A 27,775-nucleotide genomic window follows, 5' to 3' on the forward strand; every position below is an offset into this window, starting at 1 on the left:
GAGAGAGAGAGAGGGGGGCTGCAGTCATGGCGGAGTGTGTGGTCGAGTGTGCGGGAGAGGCGCTGAAATGAGCGAACATGGCATTGTCTTTGAATGCGGACGATGAGGATTACGATTCTGACAGCACAGAACAGGTTAGAGCGCAAACACACACACACACGCCGCCTCTCCGCTTCTCAAACGGGACACGGCTGTGTGTACGTGTTCCGCTCTCTTTCTTCCTGCTCTTTTCTCTCCTCCCCCAGCTCTGCTTTACGTGTGTGTGTGTGTGTGTGTGTGTGTGTGTGTGTGTGTGTGTGTGTGTTTACTGGGCCAGCAGTATATCAGACAAGAACGAGAGATATATTCGTGTTATTTTAGAGGAATGTAAAGGTCGCGTGTGTTTGTGTGAGTGCGAGGGTACGTAAATATGCATAAAACATGCGTTCCGTGATGATGTGCGAAGACTCACATTGACCATATGGGCCGTGTTGTTCGGTGTAGTGTGTGTGTGTGTGTGTGAGAGAGCGTGTAGATGAGGGGGATCTGTGGGTGTATTCGTTGGTGATACACACCGGGGTACGTAAACAAGAGCGTGTGCTGCCTGCTGTCACTCCTGTTCGTCTGTCTGTACATTACTGGCTTTAAGGCTAGATTTTGGACGGGATCCATGTCATATGCTGGCTCAGAGGAAATAAGAAATAAGTAAAACGAACAACGATTTTACTCTGTCTGTATTTTTGGGTAGAAACGGTCAACCACGTGGTCAAAGCCAAGTACAGCAGTTGTCTTCCAGCGCTCATTGCAAAAGTGGTTCCTGTTGCAAACTTGCATGCAATATTTGATAAATCATCTCTTTCTCATGCCCTGCCTTGCAACCCTGTCTTATACACCGAATGATATTTTTTTTACTTTAACATGTTCTGCAAGCTACTTGCAACCAACAGTGGCCCTGGCATCTGCAGTTAATAATAATTGTTCGTAACATATACAAAAATTGAACAATATTTTTTTTTTTTTTAAGATGCAGTCATCTGGCATCACAATATTTCTCAGATATTTTCTCAATATTTCACAGCTGCAATATGTTTACCATAAACAAATCTAAGTGGTAGAAACTCGAATGTTCTTAATTAAGTAGATCAATCCGACCCATTATTATTTACAACTGCTGTTTCTCATTGTATAATAATTATTTGGGAAAAATCGGCTTAAATCACCACGGCCAGCAGTGAAAAACATGATATGCAATCATAACCCCCAACCATCTCTGTTCCTCGAATCTCCTTTTGGAACTGTGTCTTTGATTTATTTGTTGCCATAGAAACAGATTTAGACGGTAACTCTCCTATTTTCCTTTCCTCTCTTGCTCATATACATGCAGATATGTAGTAGGCCTATGTACACTGTTTAATATCCTTCACTTATAGTGCATTATTCCATTAACGTGAACAAAGGATTGTGTATTCCGTTAAGTTAAAAGGTCCCAAATATCCCAATGTTTAACACACCTCAACAATTCACTTAATGAAAACTCATTCAATTAAATTGCAAATTATTTGGTCTCATTGCTCACATTTCAAAAGCGAGACTGGTTCAAAAGTGTTATGGGAGGAAATATAGACACAACGGCAATAATCATTACAGAATAAAATGAAATTTTATTTAAATTACATTTATTTAATTTACATTTACTGCATTTGGCAGATGCTCTTATCCAGAGCGATTTACACAAGTGCTTTAAATGATCCATAATAGAAATCACTCATTTGGTTCACTAGGGACCAATCTCTAGATGCCATTAGCGTAATTAACGGTGTTTTTGGGCACTTTTTAATCTAAGTATTTTATTTATTCATTCATTCATTTATTTATTTATTTATTTTTATATTTCCTATAACTTTAATGACCCAGCTGTTCGGACATCAAGTGGAAGTTCATGCCACCTCTAGGAGCCAAGATAGAGAACCAGTTGTACCAGTGGAGCAGTGCTGGAGGATTGGAGGGATTGAGGTGCAGGGTGAAGAGAGATCTGAGGTAGGAGGGTGCTGAGCCATCCTTGGCTTTGTAGACAAGCATCAGTATTTTGAACCTGATGTGGGCAGCTATAGGAAGCCAGTGGAGGGAACGCAGCAGGGGAGCGGTGTGGGAAGGTTGAAAACAAGTCACGCAATAGCGTTCTGGATCAGCTGGAGAGGTCGAGTAGCCTGTAGGCAGTTTAGAGATGACCAGAGAACAGACAAGTATATGAGTAGCCTGTGTTGATAAGAATGGACGAATTATTTTAATGTTACAGAAAAGGAATCTGCACGATTGGAAATGTGATACGAGCAGGAGCGGGAATTTTCCATGGTACCCTGAGATTGTGTGCAGTGATAGAAGGAGAATTGTTCAGGAAGATTTATAGATTGTTGTTGTTTTTTATGGTTTCTGATTACGGTCCCGTAATCAGAAGGTCGCTGGTTCAAATCCCAAGCCGCCAAGGTGCCATTGAGGTGCCACTGGGCAAAGCACCGTCCCCACACACTGCTCCCCAGGCGCCTGTCATGGCTGCCCACTGCTCACCATGGGTGATTGTTAAAAGCAGAGGACACATTTCGTTGTGTCACCGCGTGCTGTGCTGCAGTGTCTCACAATGACAATCACTTAACTTTTACTTTTAACACGCATCTCACCTATCTTCTCACCATATTCTTTTCTCTCTGTTTGGAACTTTCCAGACTGTATCTATAGTAGTTAGAATCACCTCAGTTCATCCTGTCTTCCTTGTCTATCATAGCAAAGGCCACCGAATCGGCCAAAACAGAAAATGGCTGCAGCGTTAGCGGTGCCAGGGTCGGTGGGAGCCAAACCATCTGGCCGCAGCTCGTCCAGCGCTCGCCGCAGGAGGACGCGCTGTCGCAAGTGTGAGGCATGTGTGAGGACCGAGTGTGGCGAATGCCACTTCTGCAAAGACATGAAGAAATTCGGCGGGCCGGGCCGCATGAAACAGTCGTGCATAATGAGGCAGTGCATTGCTGTGAGTCTGAGCAGCAGCCAACACACCCAAACACTAAATCACCAAAACATACCTAATGGAACAAACAAAATATGCTCAGTCTTGCTTCATCTTGCAGCCGGTATTACCTCACACTGCGGTGTGTGTGGTTTGTGGAGAGGCAGGAAAGGAGGACACTCTGGAAGAAGAGGAGGAGAAGTTCAACGCCATGCTGATGGAATGTTCCATCTGCAACGAGATTGTCCACCCCAACTGCTTGAAGGTCAGTCCACTCGTCCAGAAAATGTCCTAATTCTGATCACCTCTGGTTCGGTTTGGAATGAAGGCAGCGGGGTGGTGCTGAGCTCTCCTTCACTCCCCCTCTCTTTTCTGCCTGCCAGGTTAAGGATGCAGCAGGTGTGGTGAACGAAGAACTGCCCAACTGCTGGGAGTGTCCGAAATGTAACTACGCCGGCAAAACGGGGAAAGTAAGGATCTGAGAGGCAGCATTATTATTGTTTCTTCTGGTGCATTGCTTATATTTTTAGCCATGTGCCTACGTACCTAAAATGATTTTGAGTGGACATCACACTGATCGGAGTGGAGTTTTTATTTTTATTTATTTATTTTTTTATGTAAGGTATGGGTTTGATAGTCAAACACTGATTACAATTAAAGTTAGTTATCCCCTTAATAACTAATAATTTCTAAAAAAAATTTGTGCCCTCACATGAGACTGAAGAAACAACGGGTTCATTTTATTTAATTCACCCTTTGAAACACGCACGTCTGGTCCATGGTACCAACACTTTCCGGCTAGCTGTTTGTAAAATAGTTTCAGCCATTATCATTTAAAGCTACAGACACAGAAATGGCACGTCCTAGGGAAATATCATTTGGGGGACTGGCTAAAAGTGGCTTTAAATCTGCACCATGGCTGAATTTCTGAAAGAAACTTCAGAAACAATACCAGATGCCATTATTCAGAGCGACTTACAATCAGTAGTTACAGGGACAGTCCCCCCGAAGCAACTCAGGGTTAAGTGTCTTGCTCAGGGACACAATGGGTCTTCTGGTTCATAGGCGAGTGTTTTACCCCACTAGGCAAGGACCACCCACTAAGAGCTACATAAAAGCAAAAAAAAAAAAAAAAAAATTGTCAGGGGGCATTTAAGAAATGTACTTCCAATAGTGATCTATCTTGTAGCTGCCAGCACAGAACAGGTTAGAGCACACACACACACACACACCCACACGCACGCACACACGCGCGCGCCGCCTCTCTGCTTCTAAAACGGGACGGGAAACGGGATTTTACTAATCTTGAAATCTTGCTGTTGATTGGCTGAAGGTATAAAGTTGTCTCTTTGTTTCCCAACTTCTGGCCTGCAAGCAAAAACGAGGCCCGGGTTTTAAGTACGCGTCCAACCTGCCCGGGTCTCTTCTGCGGGAAGGACGCGTACCGAGGGATGGCCGTGAGGAGGCGGAGCAACATAACGCACTCCAGAGGAAGCGGGTCGAGAGAGAGGAACTGCCCAGACCGAAACCCGAGGAACCTCCAGACGAACTCCTTACTCGCCTGCCACCCCTTCTCACACCTAGCGGTCTGCCGCGGCCACGACCTGAAATCCCTGCCTTCCTGAGGAAGAAGAGGAAGCTGTTTGATGATGATGATGAAGAGGAGGAGGACAACAGAAAAAAGGTATGTTGCTCTTACTTTATTGGATCAGAACTGGTCTGGTGTAGTAAAACCCATCAGTTATACTGGATAATGTGCAAATTGAATGTAATCATCGGGGTGTAGAGCATTTTAATGATAACCTCAGTTCAACGTTGTGTTCTCTGCCCTCATTTTCTTGTTGGTTTGTTCTTGTGAGGGCAAATTAGCAAGTGGGATGGTTGTTTTTCCTCTCATATCTCTCAGAAATCCTGGCGTGAGGACATGATGATCCCAAAACTCCTCGAGGTCCAGAAGCAGGAGGAAAGGGCAGACGGGATGCAGTCAGAGCAGGATGACGAAGAGGAGGAGAAGAAGGTGGAGGTGAGGCGGTCATCTGCTGGGAAAGAGGGAGGCGAATTGGAGCCCGAAGAGGAGGAGTGGGAAAAGGAGGAACGAAGCGAGCACTGTTTCTCCCAGAAAACGCCACCTGCGTCCATGGAAAGTGACCAGTCGCTCTGCAGCTCTCCAAGGGCCGGGCCCAGCAGTGAGGGTGGGACCAGTAGTGAACCGCAGGAGAAGAGTTCCCGTCCTCCCCGGACTAAACGCAAACGTCGCCTCATTAACAAAGAGCTGAAGGCGGAGCCTCCGCCCAGCGAAGATCCACCCAATGAGAACCAGCAGCCACCCACCGTCGACCCTGAGCATAGTGAGAACGATGAGCCCAAAAGAGTGTTCCGCAATGGAGACATGGGCGCACCAGAGCGTGCGCACCTCCGCGCCAGGGAGATGAACGGAACGCCATGGGAACTACGGCACTTCTACCCTTCGCCCATAATGCCACTCTGCTTCAACCGCAACACTCCGGTCGTGAGGCCGCTCCCACCGCGTTCCCCGCCTAAGGGCGTGCAGATGGAGCGGCATGTGATCCGGCCTCCTCCAATCAGCCCCCCGCCGGACCGCCTGCCTCTGGCTAACGGTTCCACCCACGTGGCTCAGCGGGACGTCTGGTTGACAATTTTTAGCCACGTGTCCCACCGTGACCTGTGTGTGTGCATGCGAGTCTGCAAGACCTGGAACCGATGGTGGGTGGAAATGTTGTCTTTCAGGCTGATGGTCCAAGTTGATGGTCAGCGATATTGACTTTGTGTTTTGTGTGTGTGTGTGTGTGTGTGTGTGTGTCAGGTGCTGTGATAAGCGCCTATGGAAACGTATTGAACTGAGCCGCTGTAAGTCCATCTCTCCGCTCATGCTCAGTGGAATAGTCCGGAGACAGCCAGTGAGCCTGGACCTCAGCTGGACGAACATCTCAAAGAAGCAACTGAGCTGGCTCATCAACCGCCTGCCAGGTGTGTGTGTGTGTGTGATTGCTTCATCTTTGGACCCTACTGACATTTCAACGTCACAAAGCTAAAATAAACGTTTCCTGTGTTCAGGTCTACGGGTTCTGCAGCTGTCCGGCTGTTCTTGGGTCAGTGTCTCAGCACTCTGTACGTCCAGCTGCCCCCTGCTGCACACGCTGGACCTGCAGTGGGTGGAGGGGCTCAGAGATGCACAGATAAGAGACCTGGTGTCTCCTCCTACTGACAACCGGCCAGGTACACACTCTCGCACGCACGCACTGAGCGCCAACAAATCAGTGCACCAAGTGTGAATTAAACGGTTGTTTGCAAAATCTATCATATTTGTTCTAACTAAACAAACATGAACGCATTAGGAGAACGATATGAATAGTAGGTCTGACTTCAATAAAAAAAAAAAGGTTTAGAGGATACTCACTGATCCACTGATCTGTTATTTTATATTTATTGATATCCTATTTAGCAATAATGGAAGTTAAGTCTGTTTTCAAACTCTCTTTTGCCATGTGCATTTGTGTATTGTGCAGGTCAGATGGACACACGCAGTAAGCTGAGGAACGTGGTGGACCTGCGTTTGGCGGGTCTAGACGTCACTGACGTCTCGCTCCGGCTCATTATCAAAACGATGCCCATGCTCTCTCGCTTGGACCTGAGTTACTGCAACCACATCAACGACCAGTCAGTCAATTTGCTGACTGCAGCTGGTACCACCACACGAGACTCACTGACTGAAGTTAACCTGTCAGGTAGACACAACCACGCACAACTGTTATGATGTTGTGAGGGAATACAGTGAAGTTCTATCTTTCATCTATGACATTGTGGTTGAATTGGGAATATAGATTAGATTGTGAGACAGGAGTGGATTTTTAAAAGTCGTGTCCATATTCAATCAAGTTCTCAGATTAGAATAGTAAAATTGACTCCCAACTTACAGGAATCAGTCCAATGAATCTTAGATGCAGACAAATTAAGCTTTGAAACATAAGGTATTTTGCATTGATTTATTAATGTCATTTTAATCGAATAGCGCCACAAAAACATTCTTTGCCATCGCAATAAATATTCCTTTAACCCAATTTTTCAACCAATGAGCAGGGTGTAGATACACTGAGCATTCCCAGAGATCCCACTGGAAGGAATTCAAGCTTAACTTACTGCAGCTAACTGAGAAATTCTGTTTTCTGGACACCCGCATGGTCATTTGTCATTTGTTCTGGTCATCGTATCTTATTGTCTGCTTTTGCTGTTTGGCAGTCTGTAACAGGGTGACGGACCAGTCCCTGATTTACTTCAAGCGCTGCGGGAGCATCTGCCGTATCGACCTGCGTTTCTGCCGGCAGGTGAGCCGTGCGGCGTGCGAGCGATTCATCGCTGAGATGTCAGTCAGTGTTCCGTTCAGCCTCTGGGATGAAAAGCTGCTCCAGAAGCTCAGCTAGCCCTCGCAGGAAGGTGCAGGCAGGATGCAGCTTAGACCAACAGCAGTTTTGTGGCACGGCAAGATGGACATGAAGTGAGGAGGGTGACTACAGTCAAGCTCCTACAGAAGCCTAGACACTCCCACAAAAGCATGCTTGTACACACTGCATGAAACTGTTCTGTTTGTGCAGTTAGTACACACCCGTTTTGTTTAAAAAAAAAAAAAAAAAAAAATGAAAAGAAACGTTTCATGTCAGGTCATTGATTTTATTGTTTTCTTTTTTGTATTTTTAATACATTAACTTTTTGAATAGCTCTTATTCCTTTGTATGTGAAGGCAATTTATCCTTATGATGCCATATTCTACACGTATTTCAAATGTTATCAAGTGAATTTAGGAACGTGTGACACCCTGATCAACCAGAACATAATGACCACCTCATTTTGGTAAAAAAAAAAAATTTCCCCTTACCGTATTTGTCATTTTAATATATACCTTTGTCATCAGGAAAGATATAAAAAAAAATCCACTGATGTAAATGTGTGGTTATTCAGTCATCCAGACCTGACCAATCGAAGCACTGCCTGCACAGGCTTGTACAATAGGGACTACACAGGATTGGTGCAAACCATTCTTTACCCAATTTCGTTGATGTCCTGTGTTATTTGCTTGATGCAGGCCACAAATTTGTGAAACAGTGATATCTTTTTCACAACCATGGGATGTGTCTTCTGACACAGTGGTTTGATTCAGATTAGTTAACATCAGTTAAGATAAAAAACATACTGTTCACTGCAGTAAGTATCCCAATAAAAGGCTCTTGCCTCTTTGCTAATGTAAATTCAGATGACCACTTATTTTTGACACGACTCTGTAGTTACTGATGGATTGTCAAGTTTTTTTATGTTAATAAAACAAAAGACCCAGGGTCACTACTACGCAGTGGTATCATTTACTAGATTTTATCAACATTACTGCTATTATTATTATTGTAATTCTTGTTACTATTATGAATATTGTCTCAGGACCTGATTAGCCAGAGAGGGACCTTGTGCCCTGTCTTAAAACCACTTTAGTTAAAGTCAACAGTCACCACCTGACACTCACATGTACATTTGGCTATTTATATTTGTACGTTGTTAAAAAGTTAATATGAATGTGACTAAATGTATATTTCTCTGATAAAATGTGTCTGTCTGATCCATTTAATGACCCTGTGTAATACACAGCAGTAATTATGGCCACACTACTATGTCAGTTTGCAGACATGAGAAAACTGAATTATTGTGATGGTTCAACTGGACCCCAACTAGACTAGTCACTCAGCGCGCGCTCCTGTCCTGGAAAAATTTGCATTTACCTTTAACTAAAATAGGATAACGTGAAATTGTTTTCCTGTAAATTTGGTCTGACATTTTGAGTCAAATGAAAAAAGCAAGCAGGTCATCACCACCTGTGACATCAGTCAATAAATCAATTTCCCTACAGAGCATGTTTACTGGGACAAGGAAATGTCAAGGACACCAAGCAAGGTAGATGATCAACCTACACAACATATAGTGTATCTGCTAGAGTAATGAAAGACTTCAAATGCTTGGAAATATAACAAGACATACAAGAGACATATGGTTTTAATACTGAAACGAACATATGAATGCAAAGTGTCAGAGAACTAAACAAAAAACAAAATAAAGTCCCATTTTACATTTCTATTGTAAAAGTGTTTATTTGTACATTAATATAATGATTAAATTATACTAATTAACATCAGAGTGAATATTAATATTTTTAAAAATGTTTTTGAATCTCCATATTTGGTTTTCTACCCTTTCGTTTAGTGATAGCATAACCTAAGCCACATGGACTGTGCAGAACTCATGAATGTAATAATGTCACGGAATACTGTTTGCACAAAGCCATTGATTCCTTAATCTTTATTTCCAGTTAAAAAAATAATCCCTGATTTTCAGCGTGTTCTCAGACCTTTGTACGCCATTGTACACTATTTTTATATATATGATAATAATCACCCCCCCCCTTACCTGTATTCAGATAAGCAAGCTATTAAGTGTAAGCCAGCACCTCTTTCCCATCTCAGCTACAACATGCACCCATTCAAACAAACGGAAAATACAGAGATAGGGACATGGAACATATTCAGTCAGACATTCTGGGTTTACTTTTATTCCCCATGTGAACAGACAAGATGCAGACACTATGCTGCTCTAGGGTTATACCTTCTGTTTAAAACAGAAAATGACTTTAAATATTCTAAGATCTTAGGTTACACAACAGCACACAAAAATGCTGTGTTTATATATATATATATATATATATATATATATATATATATATATATATATATATATATATATATATATAATGATATATATATAATGATAACATATATAAGCAGTGTCTCCTGAGTTCAGATCAAGTTTGAGAGTAAGTTCACAGCCAAAAGCTAATTATAATTAAAAGTACAATGGTTTGACATCCACGTTCTTGAGTGAATCAAAATATTGTACCATTTAAATCAATTCTGCAAGCAGTAAACAAGGAGGGGTACTGGACTGTGTCTATGCTCCATGCTTCGACACTGCTCTGGTTTCAGAGGGGAAATCAGCATAATTCATCGAACCCAGAAGTGACTACAGAGCAGGTAATGGTGCTTACTGAATACTGGAAAACACTGATGCACCTTCCCTTCCCTCACACACAGGCCAACATATTGCAGATTTGGCACTGATTCCCTGACGTCATTCCTCAGGACTCAACTGGGAGGGAGAACATGGGGATGACTTGACCCCCGTGTCACTGGCTGACGTTTAGTCCCCTGTGGTGCGATCATAAAATACGACAAAGAAAATCTGGTGAGAGGAGTTGATCATTAAAGAAAGAGGGAACATGAGACTTGTATGAAGAATGTTTGTTCAATGTTCATAAAGCTCAGAACTTCTGCATATTTTGTCCCAAATATTTGCCATGCATGAAGGTGCTCAGCAACGCTGGTCTTCTCCACTTCCTGTGTTTTGTTGGAACATTCTCTCAGCAGGTGTTTGCCGCTGTTGGTCGTGCTCTCGTAGTGAGGCCGTGCAGTAGGCGTGTGGTGGGTTGAGTCTCCCATTACGGAAAATTCTGGAAGCATTAGGACCTGAATACGTGCACGGCCCTCACCACGTACTGACGGCAGATCGGACACTCGCTCATTCGCTTGCCGCACTTGGTGCACGTGACCATGTGACCGCACTCCAGCAGCACGCAGTCAATGACCGCATCCGCACAGATGCGACAGATGTTATCCTCACACACCAGCGCCGGGCTGCAGCCGTCTGCGGAGGGAGGAGAGGAGGACGGAGTCTTAAAGCCTTTTGATGTGTTGGCACTGGACAGCATTTCTACATTTAATTAAGTCAATTATTTAACAAAGACAGGATGCCTCGGAGATGCCTGTGCTGAGGGTTTCATCTCCACAGTACAGCTCAGGCATTTTCATGCGTAATGCTTGTACATGCAAGTAATGGTCTGTGAATTTTTGTGCTGTGGTCCGTCGCCTGGCAAGCGCTGCATGCTCAAGTGTTCACGATACAACATTTCACTCGACCAGCATTACAACCCCCAGAATGCGTCACATCTAGAACAGGCGCCCGATACATGCAGGGGTTTATGAAGCAATGAAGTCACAAACAGCACGCGACTGTGCATTGAGGCGGTATCCACCAAGTCTTACCTCCGATTCCACCATTGCAGATTGGCGGGGGATAAGTAACCACTTAAGTCGAGGGAGCAAAACACAGCTATTAGACACGACTGCAACGCTAGCATTGAAGTGATCTGCGGTACTTATGTTCATAATCAAGCACCTCTACAGATTTTACTTATCATAAGAGCACATCAGAAGAGGCTACCTTCACACACATTGCGCATGCGGATCAAAGCAGTTTGCTTTTGTTATGAAATCAAGGATCGCCATCTTTCTCAAAAGGTGTCATTGTAAGTCGCTTTGGATAAAAGCGTCTGCTAAATAAAGTAAAGTAAAGTGTCATGTGCATATGGAAACCTAGTATGAAGTGCACAACCTTGATTATGTTGGCACCTCACAGTGGGTGGCGAGCTTAAGTATATTTGCCGGCTTCAAAAAGGTCTAAAACGTGGCGGCTAGACATCTATGTCATAGCATATCCAAGAAATTTATTCTTTCAGCACGATAATGCGGCCTGTTAGAGGATTTCCAAACAGAAATGGCAGCAGCTCTTAATTCCTGTGACGTGAAGGTAACCTGAGAGTAGGGAGCTCAGATCTGTCCTGCAAATGCCACGAGACGGTAGGAGGCACCACAACTGTGACAACTTACCAGCGTTGAGGGCAGTGCTCACATTCTCCACTGGAAGCAAACAAACCGCAGTTAGTATGACATGCCAGAGCATGGGTGTGTGTACACGTGACATTATTTGAATTTATCAACAGCGAGGTTCCTCCATCTTTTGTTAGACTGCATTTTGTGAGTATACGATGAGTGTGCTCAGTGCTCACTGGATTTGCGGTTTTCCTCGTTCTCCCGATACAGCCGCCTCACTCGCTCCACCAATTCCCACTTCTCGCAGCAGCCAGAGATGCTGACAAAATTTCGCACCAGGATCTCCTTAAGCTGCCGGACCGACAGCCGCTCCACGTCCTCCAGACAAGACAGATCCGACAGCGACGCCCGTGCTCGCCGACGTGTCTGCGGGGTCACCTGCATTACAGAGGCCACCAGCAGTTACACAGGAACCAAACTCCAGACACTCACATCCATAACTGATGACATTCACTCACAGAGTCTCACAAATACACACGGACTCAGGGCGGTGGTCCCCAGCATCCACTGTTGATAACAGCTCAGCTAATTCTAAAAATCTAGCAATGTTGTAAGTTTAAACACAAGGTGGAGCTATTGCCCTGACCAATGAACCACATCTCAAAAACTTAACCAAAGATACACAAAATAGCCTTTGAAGCAAGTGGTGTAAAATATTGTTTTTTTTGTACAATGAAACACCATAAATGCCAGAACAACGTTTTTTGTGAAAAAATCCATTAGCGCAATGTAACAACTGGCCAGACCCACCCAATAAAGATTGGTTGGGTAATACCAAGTATTCTCCAGGGGGATAAGTAACATTAGCAGACGATTAAACATGCTATTATTTTGCTGCTATTAATAAAGGAAACATTAATGCAAGATCATTTATTTATTTATGCATCAGAATTATGTGATTATATTGGGGGGTGTTCTATTGGCTGGATCAGATATTTGATTTTTGATGACTTCCGCCAAAACCATAAATTATGCCTATGGATCACACTACAAAACCAAACATGTGAGCATATATCTCTCGCTCTAGAGGGTGACCCGGCCATTCATATATTTTTCTATATGTGGCCTTTGTTGGGGGGGTAGTTTGGACACCCCTGGTTTAAGTTGGCTCACCTCGTCAGAAGGGTGGTGAGTCTGCTCCAGGTTAAGGAGAGACACAGACGTTGCTTCCTGCAATGTCTGAACACACACACACACACACACACAAACACAATTAATGACTACCGTGTGCATTAAATTAGCATCCTGAGGTTAAGCCTGCTTTGTGGAGGATTACAATGTCTCGGCTGCTGGTCAATGATAAGCTCGGCTCTGCAGTTCTTTTCATAGAACCACTGGATCCTCCAGAAGACCCTTACAGAGCCAGAGGTCAATGTAATGTAACTGAGCTACGACAAGCAGTTTTTTTTTCCAGGATGATGGTTACTGTTCCATTTAAAAGTGAAAAGTAAAAAAGCAGAAATTCTTCAACTTTGAAATTCTAAAGCAGGGGTCTCAAACTTGCAGCCCGTGATGATATTTTGTGGCCCACAGAACAATATAAAATTTTCAATGTTTTATTTAGTGCATGTTATCTTGAGAATCTCTTTTGAGTTTTCCATTGTAAAATGCTGAAAAGAGGGTAAAATTTCTCTTCTTTTGGAAAATAACTCCCCCTGGTCCAAATGACTCTTTACTGCGTTTTGTGTGAAAAAATTTTTGTGGATGATTTGTTGTCATGATGAATCTGCAAATTCACAATCAGATTAACGACCAACACTATGGTTCTGTTGCCAATGTCACCGAGGGGAGTGGACCTCCAATAGGGCCGATGGGGCAGTGGTGGCCTAGCAGTTAAGGAAGCGGCCCTGTAATCAGAGGGTTGCCGGTTCGAATCCCCATCCACCACTGAGTGGCAAAGCACCGTCCCCACACACTGCTCCCCGGACGCCTGTCGTGGCCGCCCACTGCTCACTGGGTGATGGGTTAAATGCAGAGGACAAATTTCACTGTGTGCACCATGTGCTGTGCATCACATGTGACAATCACTTCACTTTCTAACACTTTCAAACTCAGCTATAGCTGAAGTCAGGCTACAACCTGGAGCCTTCCCATCATGGTTATAAAGTCAACAGAACATCAGTGTTGGTTAAGATGTACATCTGAATCCATTATAAAAAATAAATGGCACTAACTAACAGCAACATAACTATATCCCATGGGTTTGGTATAATAAATACATAATGTGTCTCACTGTTCCAGCAGATAATGAACAGTGCGGTAGCAGTCGCCTTTTGTTGCGCTCGCTATCCCGGTACTACCATAAGTAAATGTCATGATATTTATGCAATAATAAAAGACAAATATCAAACCCAAAAAACGGATCATTATCCTCTGAGCAGTTGTTGCTCGAAGTTAAGCGGAAACGACGCAAAAAAGGCAAGATGTAGGCAGGTCAAGCCGTTTTCAGAACCGCTCATGCTCTTCAATATTTAATTCATATTCAGAACAGTTTATGTTCAGAAGAACCCATTGAAGTTAAAGAACTGTTGGTAATGACTTTGAGAAGATTTTTTTTTTTTTAGAAATACATATCTCCTGCAGCCCCCAGCTAGTTTGAGTTTGAGACCCCTGTTCTAAAGGGATGTCAGAGACATTGCTCTGATAGGCCACTACCCAGCAAATTTACCCAGAATCTCATTATGGCCCATGCAAATAGCTACAAACACAAAGAAGCAAAGTCACATACTGCCAGCACACAACTTTCTGCTTAGTGTAATTACAGGAAATTATTGTGCTACCTGATTTGTGGACACTAGACTATCACTCCTGCTGAGTGGTTCTTCCTGAGCGGTGTTGACTGCTGAGAGTTGGGGTGTAGGGTTAGCTGCCGATGGGGGTGGGTCATACAGCGGGCGTGACTGCTGCGTGGGTGTGTCTGGCTCTTCCTCGCTCTCTGCCCCTTGGTGACAGAGTACCAGGTCCACCAGGTCGTTCTTCTCCCTGCAGGTGTCCGTGGGAATGTTCCGCAGCTGCAGGTAACGCCGCAGGTCCTTCACGCGCAAGCGCATCAACAGTGGCCGCTGGAAGGCTGTAGCCCGCAGCAGATCGCAGGTCACGCAGCGCCAAAGGCCATCATGCAGGACGGAGCACAATGAGCAGAAACTCTTCTTACAGTCACAACACATGTGCTAGGGAGGGGGGAGACAAGGTGAGAAATTCAATATAAAATACTCATAAACTCTACTGAAGATGGTTTGTACTAATTTATTTTTGCATTTTTTGGCATATTTTCTAAAATCATAGTAGCAAAAACCTTTTATCGTCTAGGCACCTGCCCCTAGTTGAGGTCTATGCCTGAGAATGTTCCATGAAAATTGATGTGATGTAACTGAATAAGAATAGGAAACCTAATCTCTTGGAAACAGATGAAATATGATTATCAGATTAAAAATTGTGCAGTAGCCATAGGTTTTCTTTGTTTAAAATGCAGAAGATTTTTTCCCCCCATCAAAGCTTTCTATTATATTTTTGATTCAGCACGATGTTCATTTTTCTAACGGGTTAGTTGGCGGAGAGCTGACTTCATTGTTTTCATTGACTATAGACAGCGTGGTTCTGTACATACGCAGACACGCTTACCTTCCTCCGGAAAACTGAGAACGCCTGCCCACAGGCCTTGCATACGAGGGTGGGGCTCCCTGTGCTTGTGGGGGGGTATGTGGAGTACCCGGCGGTGGGGGCAAATCGAAAAGGGCCTGCACCTGCGCCAAAGCCCGCTTGCTGTCCCCTCACAGCCCCTGTGCCCATCACCTCATTCAGCAGTCCACAGCACGATGCCCACATAGAGGATGCCCCGGCCTGGTGCAGGTAAGAAAAAGTTATATACTGAGGTGTGTATGTGTGTGTGTATACATACACACACACTTTTAATAAATAAATTAGAAATAAATAAGTAATATTAAATTTACAAATATTCACAAAAAATTATAACATAAGAAATGAAACATTGTAACACACACATATACATACATACTTACATGCACACGTGTGTGGGTGTGTACATTATATATATTAAGCTCTTACGACCACCATTTTCATCATAGACACCTATAATTCAGGGCAGTGGTTGGCCTAGCGGGAAATGGACCCGTAATCAGAAGGTTGCCATTCGGAAATCCGATCAAACAAGGTGCCACTAAGCAAAGCCATGTCCCCACACATCTTTCATGGCTGCCCACTGCCCACTAAGGGTGATGGTTAAAAGACACTTTGTTGTGTGCTGTGCTGTGTTTCACAATGACAACCACTTCACTTTCATCAACTCAATTCACCGCATGTCCATGACCCCCTCTTGAAATCCAGTTATCCCTCTCAAACCCGTGTATTTGACCTACACCACATCGTATCAGACACCTACACCGCATGCCCATGACCCCCTCTTGAAATCTAGTTGCCCCTCTCGAACCCGTGTTTTTCGGCTACACCGCATGTCCATGACCCCCTCTTGAAATTTAGTTGCCCCTCTCGAACCCGTGTTTTTCGGCTACACCGCATGTCCATGACCCCCTCTTGAAATCTAGTTGGCCCTGTCGAACCCGTGTTTTTCGACCCCCTCTTGATGTTCAGTCACCACCCCCGGGGGTTGAACCTTTGACCACTTATAACATTGTTGACGTTAGCTTTTGCATTCAAACTCTTTTCTCTGATTTTCCAGCCAAAACTACCCTTTCTAGTTCTTTTTGTTTCAAATATGAATATTATTTATTATTGACAGTCATCTACAGTCAATACTGAATAATAACTGCGCCGCATCTAATGAAGCATGAACTATCTTCTCTCCAGCCTCCCGGACTACCATCATGGCGCAACACCGTCTGAGAACCAAGGGGTTCTGAAGGTCGAGGAGCGTCTCAACCAGCAGTCTACTGCACCGACCCGGACGAGGCGATTAAAGGCCACACTAGAACCAAGACTCGGGACGACGGGGTGTTCGCTCCATCCTCCATGAGGGCAGGCTGCTCAGAAAGGCCCTGCCAGAACATCCACAGACACATTTCACAGTCGAATTTGCAGCAGACGAAGCCTTAAAATGTTGTACTTTACATAATTAGCGGTTTAATATCAATTATTAATTGTGTCTCTCGCGCGTAGATGGACGTTTCGTGTTTTTAAAACACCCTGGACCAGCTAAACCGCTGATCCCAGGTCAGTGTCCGGACCTGAAATAGCCCGGCTGTCGTGATCCCATTAGGGAGATCAGGCAGGTAAAAAAAAAAAATAAAAAAAAAAAAAAAAACACCGCAGACCCCCGGGGAATCGACATTTACACTGCGGGCCATCATATCAGAATCCAAAATGAATACTTCTCGTTGGGGTTAAACACGACGTCCGTAAACGCAACGCATCGCTTTCTCGCGGAAATTCATACGTATCGATAACGTATCGAACGTTAGAAAACGCGCCAGTAGTCCCATCGTGAGCAACTCGGCGGCCGGATTGCACGTTCCCGTCTTAAACGCTATCCGCCCGAGGTTGACGCAGCGCGAACACGGCGGAGGGCGTCGAGACGCCCGGATACCTTCATGTCCGCGCCGGCGGCTCCCGAGATTCAGCAGAACGAAACAGAAGACGCGGGCAGCGGAGCGGCTACCGCCACATCCCGGCTCCGGCAGACGGCGTGGGGGCGCAGCGGGCGCAGCCGCGGCCTGAGCGGGGCTACAGCGGCGGCAGCAGCAGCAGCGGCGGCGGCTCCACCACCATCATCATCATCATCCTCCTCCTCCTCATCATCATCACCACGACCGCTACGTCTGGCAATGGCTGTGCGCGACGCGGCTCATTCATGTCGTCACCCTCATTTATTTTATAATAATATTTTATCCGCCGCGTGCGACAGAACCACATTTAAACTAGTTTCTGGACTTCGCCGTGCACGGGAACTTGTCAGGGACGATGCATTGGGTTAAAGCAACAGTTAAAGAAGGGCGTTTTCAATACTTTAAATTCCAATGGACAGCCGCGCCAGGTGGCACGGCAATATGTCTGGATTTAATGCAGTTCCGAGTCTGCTCATTAAAATGAGCCACAAACAGTCGGCAGGTGACGCAAGAAACAAGCAGATTCATTAAATAAGTGCCAAGACAACTTATCAACTAGCTTGATGAGAATCAGAAGGCAAACCATAAAGTGAACTAGTCGGCCAAGCGTGTTGTCCATAGGTGGCCTCGTGTGTATGTTTTAAAGACATTTTTAATGTTGAATAAAAAGGACGTAATGATGATGTAATCATCCTAACAGAATGACGACGAAGAAGCAGCAGCATTCCATTGGTTTAGTCTGGCGCAATCTCAGTTTCTGTGTTCGACACAAACCCGGAAGCGGAAGTTCTTGTGAATTCGAAGCTTTAAGCGCCTGAATGTGGAATTTTGTTTTATATTGATGAGTGATTGGGTCGAACGATCGTTTCGCTGCCCTTGTAGCCAGACCGATGTTGTAAACACGGACGTCGCCGTTTGTTCTTTCTGTTCGGAGGCCGTTTAATGGCCAGATTTAGCGTCTGTGATGGCCAGCGTACACGAGAGCCTTTATTTTAACCCGATGATGACTAATGGGGTGGTGCACGCCAACGTGTTTGGGGTGAAGGACTGGGTGACCCCGTATAAAATATCTGTCTTGGCCTTACTCTACGAGATGATCACATCCAAGCCGCTGGCGCTGGTGGAGAGGAGGCGTCTGAATAAGCTCATCCTCCCTCTGCAGCAGGTACTGGTACAAATCTCACAGGCTCTACGTCTAGGTTCGTGTTAGATGTGTTCGCGTATTATTATAATTTTTTTAATCTGCAGGGTCCCGATCTCACTCTGAGGCAGTTTCTGAAGACAGTGGAGGACTGTTGCTCACAGACAGGATATGCTGTCAGGAACAGGTATATAAAATACAGTGCGGCCCAAAAGGTTGGACGCACCTTCTCATTCAATGTGTTTTCTTTATTTTCATGACCATTTACATTGGTAGATTCTCACTGAAGGCATCAAAACTATGAATGAACACATGTGGAGTTATGTACTTAACAAAAAGTGGAGACCTGGCCTCCACAGTCACCGGACCTGAACCCAGTCGAGATGGTTTGGGGTGAGCTGGACCGCAGAGTGAAGGCAAAGGGCCCAACAAGTGCTAAACACCTCTGGGAACTCCTTCAAGACTGTTGGAAAAGCATTTCAGGTGACGACCTCTTGAAGCTCATCGAGAGAATGCCAAGAGTGTACAAAGCAGTAATCAGAGCAAGTGCTATAATCAGAGCTATTTTGAAGAAACTAGAATATAAAACATGTTTTCAGTTATGTTTATACACATGTTTTCAGCATAACTCCACATGTGTTCATTCAAAGTTTTGATTCCTTCAGTGAGAATCTACCAATGTAAATGGTCATGAAAATAAAGAAAATACATTCAATGACAAAGTGTGTCCAAACCTTTGGCCTGTACTGTATGTCAGAACTCTATTCGCATTTCTTTTGCTCACACGTTCTGCATTTAATGAGTTTGTTGTTAATCCTTCTTACACCAGATTGCATCAGATGGCCGATGGAGAACTGAAGGACATGGAGCATTTCTTTTCCACGCTGCCAAACTCCTTCAGCGACTCTGAGGTTTATAAGACCAGCGTAGTTGGTACGTTCTCTTGACTCTTGCCACTCTGAAATATGATTTGATTATGAATTATGTTGGATTGCACAGTTGTAACACATTTCTTGCTCCCCATTCCCTGCAGGTCTTTTTATGCGGCACATGCTGCTGGCATATAACAAGCTGTCCTTTAGTCAGGTCTATAAGCTGTACAAGGCTCTTAGGTTGTACTGTCATGGTGTACAGCCCCCCCCTGACCTCTCAGCCCTGCCTGCAGAGGACATGGAGCTAACGAGTACAGATGATACCGCTGGGGACAGGATGGACAAAGAGGAGCTGGACACGGGTCCTCTGCACCCATTTGATCTGCGGTGTGTGCTTGACTTTGTTGGTGGTGTTATGTGTTTGTTCTGTACTGACTGTGGGTAGTGCTGTTGGTTTTCAGCAGTGAGACACAAGGGCCACTGTCACAGAAGCAGGCAGAATATTTCCTCGCCAGACAGGTCAGTGCGTGCTAACTTCAAGTTTTAGCTTCTTTGTCCTTTGCCAGTGTAGTTATTATCAAAGCTGTGATACTGATGTTTCGTACACAGGCCTATTTATTGAAGAATGATGAGAATAAAGTGATGAAAGCAGCGAAGCTGCAGACTGAACTCAACCACATCCTCAAGTTCAACCCAGACTTTGCTGAGGCGGTATGGAGCCATATGGATCAGCCATATGGAGATGATTTAAATCCTGACCTGTTTTTTCCATCATGCAGTATTCCTTCTACGCATTGAACAGGATTTCACATTTATTAATTACCATTTTGCCAATTCATGTCAAAGTGGTTGAGTGACTGTCTCTTGTGCATGTGTGTCTATCGGCAGCACTACCTGAGTTACCTGAATAGTATGCGGGTTCAGGATGTCTATAGCTCCACCCACAGTCTCCTGCACTACTTTGACCGCCTTATCCTATCCGCGGGGGAAGGGAAGAGTAACGGTGATGATGGCAATGGGCGGAGCCTGCGCTATGCCATCCTTAACCTGGCAACCCTGCACTGCCGCTTCGGCCACTAGTGAGTAATACTGCTGCTCTAATTGAATCATATTTACTCCATAGAGTTAGGACTGCTACGACTTGACAATTGGGGTTCTAGGTTTTGGCTTAATCATGAAAGGGTGTTTTATATATGTATATAATTTTACTACATCTTTGAGGGGCAAGTGCAGGCATGCATGATTATCTTGGTTTTCATTTGCTTTCTGTTTTTTCATACTTGTAGATTCAGCTCTCATAGATTTTGCAAAGCTGCATCCAGCGTTCTTATCTATTGTGTTTGACTTAATATTACTTTTTACGTTTAGCACTGTGTAGTAAACAAAAAATCCGCTGTACTGTTCAGAGATGTGTTGAGTTTGGTGTTGTTTGCCATGGTCCTGTGTCTAGTCAACAGGCTGACCTGGCGTTGCAGGAGGCTATCCGGATCGCCCAGGAGGCCAATGACCATGTGTGTCTGCAGCATTGTTTGGTGAGTGTAGTCCAGTTTATCTAGTATAATGTATACTGTTTAGTCAAAATAATGGGGAGTGTGTGTGTTGTTTTTTTTCAGAGCTGGCTTTACACACTGGAGAAGATGAAAGGATCCGACAGCTGGGTGCTTACTGAAGACTCTGTTAAAATGGCCACACACTTTTGTCTGCCGGTATGCAGGGACCGTAATTTCATAAACTGTTTTAGGATGTTTTGTGGTGTTTGAATCTGATTGTGTCACTCTTTTGCAGTATTTGGCCTCTCTAGGTATACAGTCATTGGTCCAGCAGGGGGCAGCACAGGGCACAGTGGCCAACAAGCTGCTGGATGCCTTGCGCAGCACAGACACAGTCCACTGGAAAGTGAGCCTATCAGAGCTGATTGAGATCAGCCTCGCCCAGACCACCTCTGTTTGGCGGATGTACGGCAAGAGGTGAGGGCCACACAGCTGCCTTTTAGTTGTGATTTTATAATTATAACTTTATAACACATTTCTAAATGTATGTTTCCTGCAGCACTATGTCCTGGCAGCAGGCCCAGCTCCTGTTGAACATGAATAGCCTTGAGCCAGTCAACTTTGGTGTCCAGCAGAACAACACTGAGGCATTTGCTGTAGCACTGTGCCATTTGGCCGAACTACATGCTGAGCAGGTAACCTATCCCAGGTTTTACTGTGCTTCTGCAGCTAAAGTGTTTTGGGTGAAATATTATTCTTCTATGTCGAGTTTTGAGGCTTTTTCTCTTATCATTAACTGGTTAGAATGCATTCATTCCAGATTCTTCCAAGAATCTGTGCCATTTTTATGTTTATTATAAGTAAAATTGCAGATACGTAAATATGGGTGGGGATTTTTTTTTTTATTCTGCAGGGACTTTATGGGGCTGTGAGTGACATCATTGAGCACCTGAGGCGCCAGTTCCCTCCACACACTCAGCACGCTAAGGTGGGTTACTGCTCTGATCGGAGAATGGCTCAGGCTTCACCATCAGTCCTAGGTCAATGTTTAGTTTCCCATAAGACAGGCATAGGACAGAGGGGTCTGTTTGATTGCATTGTGACTAAATACTAATTCTGACCGTGATACAAATATGATCCAGATGGTGCCATGATTGGTGCATTTCTTCTTTTAGCTGTGGATGCTGAGTGACCTGAAGATCCAGTTTGATAGAGCAATGAACGATGGGAAGCTCCACGTGGCTCCACCACTCGTCACAGCAATTGCTGCCCTTAATCACACCGAGGGCCTTTACAGGCAAGACTATAGGACATGCATATTATAATAAGTGATATTCATACAGAGAGTTTGTGTTTCCTTGTTTGGTCAGTTGTTCAGCCTAGTTTAGAGCCTGTCTCCGGTTGGAGCTGCTTCAGCAACCCTGCAATCTGTCTGTATGGTACTATAATTATACATCTGCTTTATGTAAAGGACGGGCTCCTCGGCTGTCTTCTCATAATGCGTTTTGACTTTGTGTGTTTTTGTTTCTGTGTAGGAAAGCCCTACTCCTTAAAGGTCTAAAACAGACCTCTGAAGCCTCGAAGATCCTGCAGAGACTCCAGCAGCAATGTGAGAAGACGAAGAACACAGAGATGATAATCAGGTGTGTTTTGTGTGCACGTCTTCACTGCGCACACTTTTTAAAAATGTGCTGTATGGGGAATCCGTTTCAAGCTGGATGGGTCATGGGCCTGTGTGTGTGTTTTCAGGCTTCTGTTGACCACCGCAGAGCTGCACTGGGAATCGTGTGGTTTTGCAACTGCGCTTCCTCTCCTGCTGCAAGCACTCAATCTGTCTCACACACACAACCTGCAGTGTCTTGCCTCTGAAACCATCTTGCACCTGGCCTTCACTCAGGTATATACAGATGCCCTGCTGAGGCATGTGACACTACGGTGATTTCTCGGTTAGCTGCAGCAAATAGCGATGGAAGCTCATGTTGGAGGATCATGACTCCAGGCTGGTGTTAACTAAGAACACCCCCTTTGGGCTTTCTCCTTGGTAAACGCTTGTGGTGTGCGGAGTTTGGGTTAAATGTGTAGTTTAACAGGAACACAGTGGGAAAATATCTATACTAACGGGATCATCTAAATGATACCCAGTCGAACTGCTACTTCCTTGTGTCATATGTGAAATACGACTGTATAAATGTAGGTGCTGCAATGCGCTGCTGTGCTTCAGTCACTCAGTTCACAACAATATCTGAGTTGAAACAAGCAAACAGCAGACATCCAAGATGTGGTTTGCAATATGTGGCAAGACAGTGAGGTGCTGTGGCAACACCACAATCCTCGTCAAACACCTCTGTGTATATCATAATGCAGAATTTAAACATTAGGTATGGCTGATATCAACCTGAGTTTCACCTGGTATCAGATTGGAAACGAAATCCGTGGTATCACCCATCACTAGTAAGCACATGCAGTGATGAAATCCTTTAGCCTCACTGGGCAACCATTTTGTGTGTGTATGTGTAGCTGATGCTGGGAGCTCCGGAGCAGGCGTTGGTGTTGCTGCAGGGAGTGTTGGAGGCAGTGCTCGCCCACGGTGCGTTGTTGGATAAGGGCCGTGCATTGCTCCTAATTGCCCGCTGTCAGGCGTCTATTGCTGAGGCGATGCCGGAGGAAAAACGAGCTATGGGTATGAAGTATCAGTAATAAAAAAAAATCACCAAAACCATAGATTTTATGTGTTTTAAAGGTTTTGTGTGTGGGTCCCCCTTCCATCTTTATAGCTCTACTGGAGGCTTTTGACACTCTGGAGGAGGCAGGAGTGTATTTCTCCCGTCTAAACTGTTTGGAGCGCCTCAGAGACGTTTACTACCTGCAGGCACAGCTGCACCATTTCCTAGGACACACGCCCCAGCGGAACAGATACGCCATGCTGTTCCGTCTACTGGACCAGGAACTTCCCCTGTCGCAGTCGACGGCCATTACGCGCATCTAGGAGGGGATTGTGTCAAGTGTGGTGTGTCAGTGGTGTAGAGCAGTTGCTTGCTGTAGCTACATCAGTGAAAGGTCTAAATAAATATGATTTTTTTTTCATACCGCTATTAGCTTGGTCTTTAAACTGCACAGATTTTCTGCATACAGGCCACATGACTCCCTCTGGCCCGATAACAACAGATGTATCTAATCCAATAAAGATGCAAAAATTCTTAATTTAGCTGTATTGTTTGTTCATATTTGACCTTTTTTCAGTGTGTAAGAGACTATTGGAATTACTGTAATTACATGGCAGTCCTTTTAGATGTACTGAGTCTTTAGAGTCAGTTCACTAAAATGATTCGTTCACCTGATCATTCAGGAGGAGCCTTGCGACTCCGACATCCTGAACCGAGTGTTCATTCAGGCGTCGACGTCGCGGCTGCTGCGCGGCTCAGCTCAACCTGAGACGAGTAATGAACGAGTCACTTGAGGTGACTCCTTAAAAGATCCGTTGTTTTGAACGAATCGTTCAACGAAGGAACCAACACCAGACAGCCAGAGCGGATCAACATGGCCCAATTTAACAAGGTTCACTCCGGTTTACTTTACGTTAATAGAAGAGCTACGTTCATCTAAAATTGGCTCGTATATGTCACCTTCATATACGATTCACACGTCCTGTAATAAGAATTTTAAATATAATTGAGTAATTTCGCTCCGTTGCCGGAGTACTGGGGGCGTCTGTTTGAAACGTGATGCTTCGGACCACCTCCAGCCTCCGCCTGCCTCCGACACGCTTCTTCTCCAGCCCCTCCAAGATGGAAGCGCTGGGGGGATATCCGACCAAGTCCTCGGCCTCCAGAGGCCGCCTGCTCACGGCGTTCCTCAGCCTGTCCGTGCTCACGGGCTCACTGTTCCTCCTGCACCACAGACTGTCCCGGTCACGGAGACGGACGGACTTCTACTCGTTCGAGGTTCTGGACGCGAGAGGGAGGACTGTGTCGCTGGAGAAGTACCGTGGGAAGGTAACTTGCTGAGGGGACCGTAACGTGCAACGTGTCGGTGTGTGTCCATGTCTGCTTGTCGTCTGTGTGTCGGAAGGTCTCGCTGGTTGTAAACGTGGCGAGTCACAGCGAGCGGACCGAGCAGAATTACCGGGCGCTGCAGGAGCTGCACCGGGACCTCGGGCCGGCCCACTTCACGGTCCTCGCCTTCCCCTGCTCGCAGTTCGGCTCCACCGAGCCCGGGACCAGCCGCGACGTCGAGGCGTTCGCCAGGAGCAACTATGGCGTCACCTTCCCCATCTTCAGCAAGATACGGATCATGGGGTCTGAGGCCGAACCGGCCTTCAAATTCCTCACAGGTAACGCGCAGGGGATGCAAGCCGGCCTCAGTTCTGTTTTCCGGGACCCAAAACTTAACTGCCGTGTCAAAGGAATGACACAGGGACACAATTCCTGTGTGACCACTAGGCCACTGGAACCCTGTATGTACAGTACAGGCCAAACGTTTGGACACACCTTCTCATTCAATGTGTTTTCTTTATTTTCATGACCATTTACGTTGGTAGATTCTCACTGAAGGCATCAAAACTATGAATGAACACATGTGGAGTTATGTTGCCCATGCATAACGTGGCAACGTACAGCTGGAATGTAGGGAAGTAATAGATCGGTCATGATGAATTCTTTTCAAAATCTTAACCAAATGACAACACTAATGATTCCTTACTAAAGGCAGGGTGGTAGTAGCCTAGTGGGTAACACTTGCCTATGAACCAAAAGACCCAGGTTCAAATCCCACTGACGACCATTGTGTCCATGAGCAAGACACTTAACCCTAAGTTGCTCCGAGGGGAACTGTCCCTGTAACTACTGATTGTAAGTTGCTCTGAATAAGAGCGTCTGATAAATGCCATAAATGTAAATGGTTTAGCATTCCAATGCTTAGTTAGCAGTGTCCAATTCCCAAAGGAATGGTGATTTGCGTCCAGAAATTACAAGGTATGTAGGACGTCTATGTCTGTGTATTGCTTTCTGTGCACATCTGTTTGAGTTCGGCACGTTTTTGTTGTCACTCCAGCCACCTCATCAGTGAACAGGGTTTTGGGGTAACAGCCAGCCGGTAAACGCCTGACCAAATGTTTCTGTTGTCTCTGCTCTACAGATGCTGTTCAGAAAGTGCCAAAATGGAACTTCTGGAAGTTTCTGGTGAGCGCGGATGGGCGGGTAATGAGAGTGTGGAGGGCTGAAGAGCCTTTTGACCTGATCCGACACGAAGTCACGGCCCAGGTGCGAGACATTATTCTGAAAAGGAGGATGGAGCTATAACAACAGGTGGAGGGTGTATTACAAGTTGAGGACTTCAGTTACTGTGCAACACACTTGAGACACCCCACTGCTAAAGATGGACGGACACACACGCAGAAGATGCAGAGTTCATTGTGTTTTTAAACTTGAAAAAGATTTTTTTGTGTAATGCAGTACCTCCACAGCCCTTCTGAGAAGGTGAAGTTAACATTTTATTAAAGCTGGGGGTGGTTTACATTAGATGCCCTATGAGCCATGTGAAATGTTTTTTAAGTCACCACTGCTTTGTTACATTTGACAAAATAAGACTTTAAACAACCCAGTACCCACAAAACGATAAATTTAAGATTACTTTATATAATCATGAAGTATTAATTACATGTCATGTCAGTGGTTATTGATCACATGAGGACTTTGGACGTCACCTTCTAATAACATCGGCAGCGAAGAGACACACTGCTACTTGGGTAGCACAGAGGCTGGTTCAGGAGTGTATGCCCTCCATTAATCAGATTTTGAGCCATACAGTGTGGGTAAACTGTACGACCCTAATAAATCATATTCCGAATTCAATGTCTCCTCTTGTTCCCTGTAGTTTAATTAGACCACTTCTGATTGTAGAGTGGCTCCATTCACACAGTTATTGGGTTGAATTATGTGAATGTGAACAATTATAGGTAAAGGACAATCTTCTGTCTGGCATCAGATGCAATGTTCTACAGAAGGACGGAACTGCCAACCAAGTCACAGCAGATGTTCACTTATTGCAGACATCCCTGTCACTGTAAAAACAACATGTACAATTTACTCTGCAATGTTTTGAATAAAGGCTTTTTCTTCTGGGAAATGTGACCTGAATCTGGCTCAGCGGACTGCCTCAAAAATGTGTATAGGAACACATACTATGTTATGGATGTTTTGTGAATGCAAAAATAAGACCGAGTGTTTACAGTGTCAACCAGAGCATAATGAGAATGTAAATGAGGTTTATTTGAAACCAAGATGTTTCGTTTTTTTTAAATGCAATATAAATAAGGCAGTTGGAAATCGTCTAGCACAATGGTTTCTGTGATTGGAATAAGTCTCCCTGTGTAAATTTAGCCAGAATTATTGTAGTGCCAAGGTGACAAACTTTGTTGGCTTTCATCAAAATACAAGCATGCACACAATTAAATGTCTAAAACTGTCTGAGGATGACATACTTCATAGGGCTGGGGGATTTTTAAATATCAGTTTATATCAATATATTCCACAGTATAAATCAAAACAAATATAATTCAAAAATGTTGGTTAAATATCAGAACTGTAGAATTTTATACAACTGCACTTCAAATAAACTGGGGTTAAAATAAATAAACAAAAATCTTAATTCTGTCCAGTCATAAGCTTACATATGTTCATTTGTTTTACAGCAGAGCACAAGTAAAGGAAAATAAAATATTCTAAAACATGCCTTACATTTCTATTGAGGATATGTTAATGACAAGATTTTTTTAAACTTTGTTTATTGGAATTAGAGCATGAGCAATAACAATATTCTCCAAAGGTTACAAAAGAAAACAGCTCAATCCCCAGTCTATACCCCAATAATACACCCCCCCCCCCAAAAAAAAAAAAAAAAAAAAAAAAAAAAAACAAATAAATAAATAAACAAAGCAAAAGAAAA

The 27,775-nt window shown here is 44.6% G+C and overlaps 4 protein-coding genes across 8 annotated transcripts; 3 read left to right on the forward strand and 1 right to left on the reverse strand.

Annotated features, from left to right (window-relative positions):
* On the forward strand, positions 1 to 8,321 carry kdm2ba (lysine (K)-specific demethylase 2Ba). 4 transcript variants are annotated; one of them, XM_028995067.1, is made up of 11 exons: positions 29 to 134; positions 1,894 to 2,016; positions 2,759 to 2,998; positions 3,096 to 3,239; positions 3,358 to 3,444; positions 4,341 to 4,658; positions 4,881 to 5,698; positions 5,799 to 5,962; positions 6,050 to 6,211; positions 6,502 to 6,720; positions 7,232 to 8,321. In XM_028995067.1, exons 1-11 carry the CDS (start codon positions 78 to 80, stop codon positions 7,411 to 7,413), a joined length of 2,514 nt encoding a protein of 837 aa, XP_028850900.1. In that variant the 5' UTR covers positions 29 to 77; the 3' UTR covers positions 7,414 to 8,321. The 4 variants fall into 4 exon arrangements, with proteins under 4 accessions (XP_028850902.1, XP_028850903.1, XP_028850900.1 ...); XM_028995068.1 differs by having other exon boundaries at positions 4,350 to 4,658; XM_028995069.1 differs by lacking the exon at positions 1,894 to 2,016 and having other exon boundaries at positions 1 to 134.
* A 1,442-nt stretch (positions 8,322 to 9,763) lies between these two features.
* Positions 9,764 to 17,568, reverse strand: rnf34a (ring finger protein 34a). 2 transcript variants are annotated; one of them, XM_028995072.1, is made up of 8 exons: positions 17,312 to 17,568; positions 15,373 to 15,591; positions 14,532 to 14,921; positions 12,865 to 12,930; positions 11,928 to 12,129; positions 11,749 to 11,778; positions 11,125 to 11,166; positions 9,765 to 10,726 (listed from the first exon to the last, which is right to left on the reverse strand). In XM_028995072.1, exons 1-8 carry the CDS (start codon positions 17,315 to 17,317, stop codon positions 10,542 to 10,544), a joined length of 1,140 nt encoding a protein of 379 aa, XP_028850905.1. In that variant the 5' UTR covers positions 17,318 to 17,568; the 3' UTR covers positions 9,765 to 10,541. The 2 variants fall into 2 exon arrangements, with proteins under 2 accessions (XP_028850906.1, XP_028850905.1); XM_028995073.1 differs by lacking the exon at positions 11,125 to 11,166 and having other exon boundaries at positions 9,764 to 10,726.
* anapc5 (anaphase promoting complex subunit 5) lies at positions 17,030 to 23,923 on the forward strand. Its single transcript, XM_028995071.1, has 17 exons — positions 17,030 to 18,495; positions 18,579 to 18,658; positions 19,301 to 19,404; positions 19,505 to 19,730; positions 19,805 to 19,862; positions 19,953 to 20,054; positions 20,232 to 20,422; positions 20,794 to 20,875; positions 20,957 to 21,049; positions 21,129 to 21,310; positions 21,393 to 21,528; positions 21,747 to 21,821; positions 22,009 to 22,130; positions 22,369 to 22,476; positions 22,583 to 22,730; positions 23,351 to 23,513; positions 23,608 to 23,923. The coding sequence occupies exons 1-17, from the start codon at positions 18,295 to 18,297 to the stop codon at positions 23,817 to 23,819; spliced, it is 2,283 nt and encodes a 760-aa protein (XP_028850904.1). The 5' UTR covers positions 17,030 to 18,294; the 3' UTR covers positions 23,820 to 23,923.
* A 204-nt stretch (positions 23,924 to 24,127) lies between these two features.
* Positions 24,128 to 26,956, forward strand: gpx8 (glutathione peroxidase 8 (putative)). Its single transcript, XM_028995074.1, has 3 exons — positions 24,128 to 24,825; positions 24,902 to 25,163; positions 25,967 to 26,956. Exons 1-3 carry the CDS (start codon positions 24,556 to 24,558, stop codon positions 26,128 to 26,130), a joined length of 696 nt encoding a protein of 231 aa, XP_028850907.1. The 5' UTR covers positions 24,128 to 24,555; the 3' UTR covers positions 26,131 to 26,956.
* Positions 26,957 to 27,775: the final 819 nt, after the last annotated feature.

This window comes from Denticeps clupeoides, chromosome 11 (genome assembly GCF_900700375.1).
Source record: "Denticeps clupeoides chromosome 11, fDenClu1.1, whole genome shotgun sequence".
Classification (NCBI taxonomy): Eukaryota; Metazoa; Chordata; class Actinopteri; order Clupeiformes; family Denticipitidae; genus Denticeps; species Denticeps clupeoides.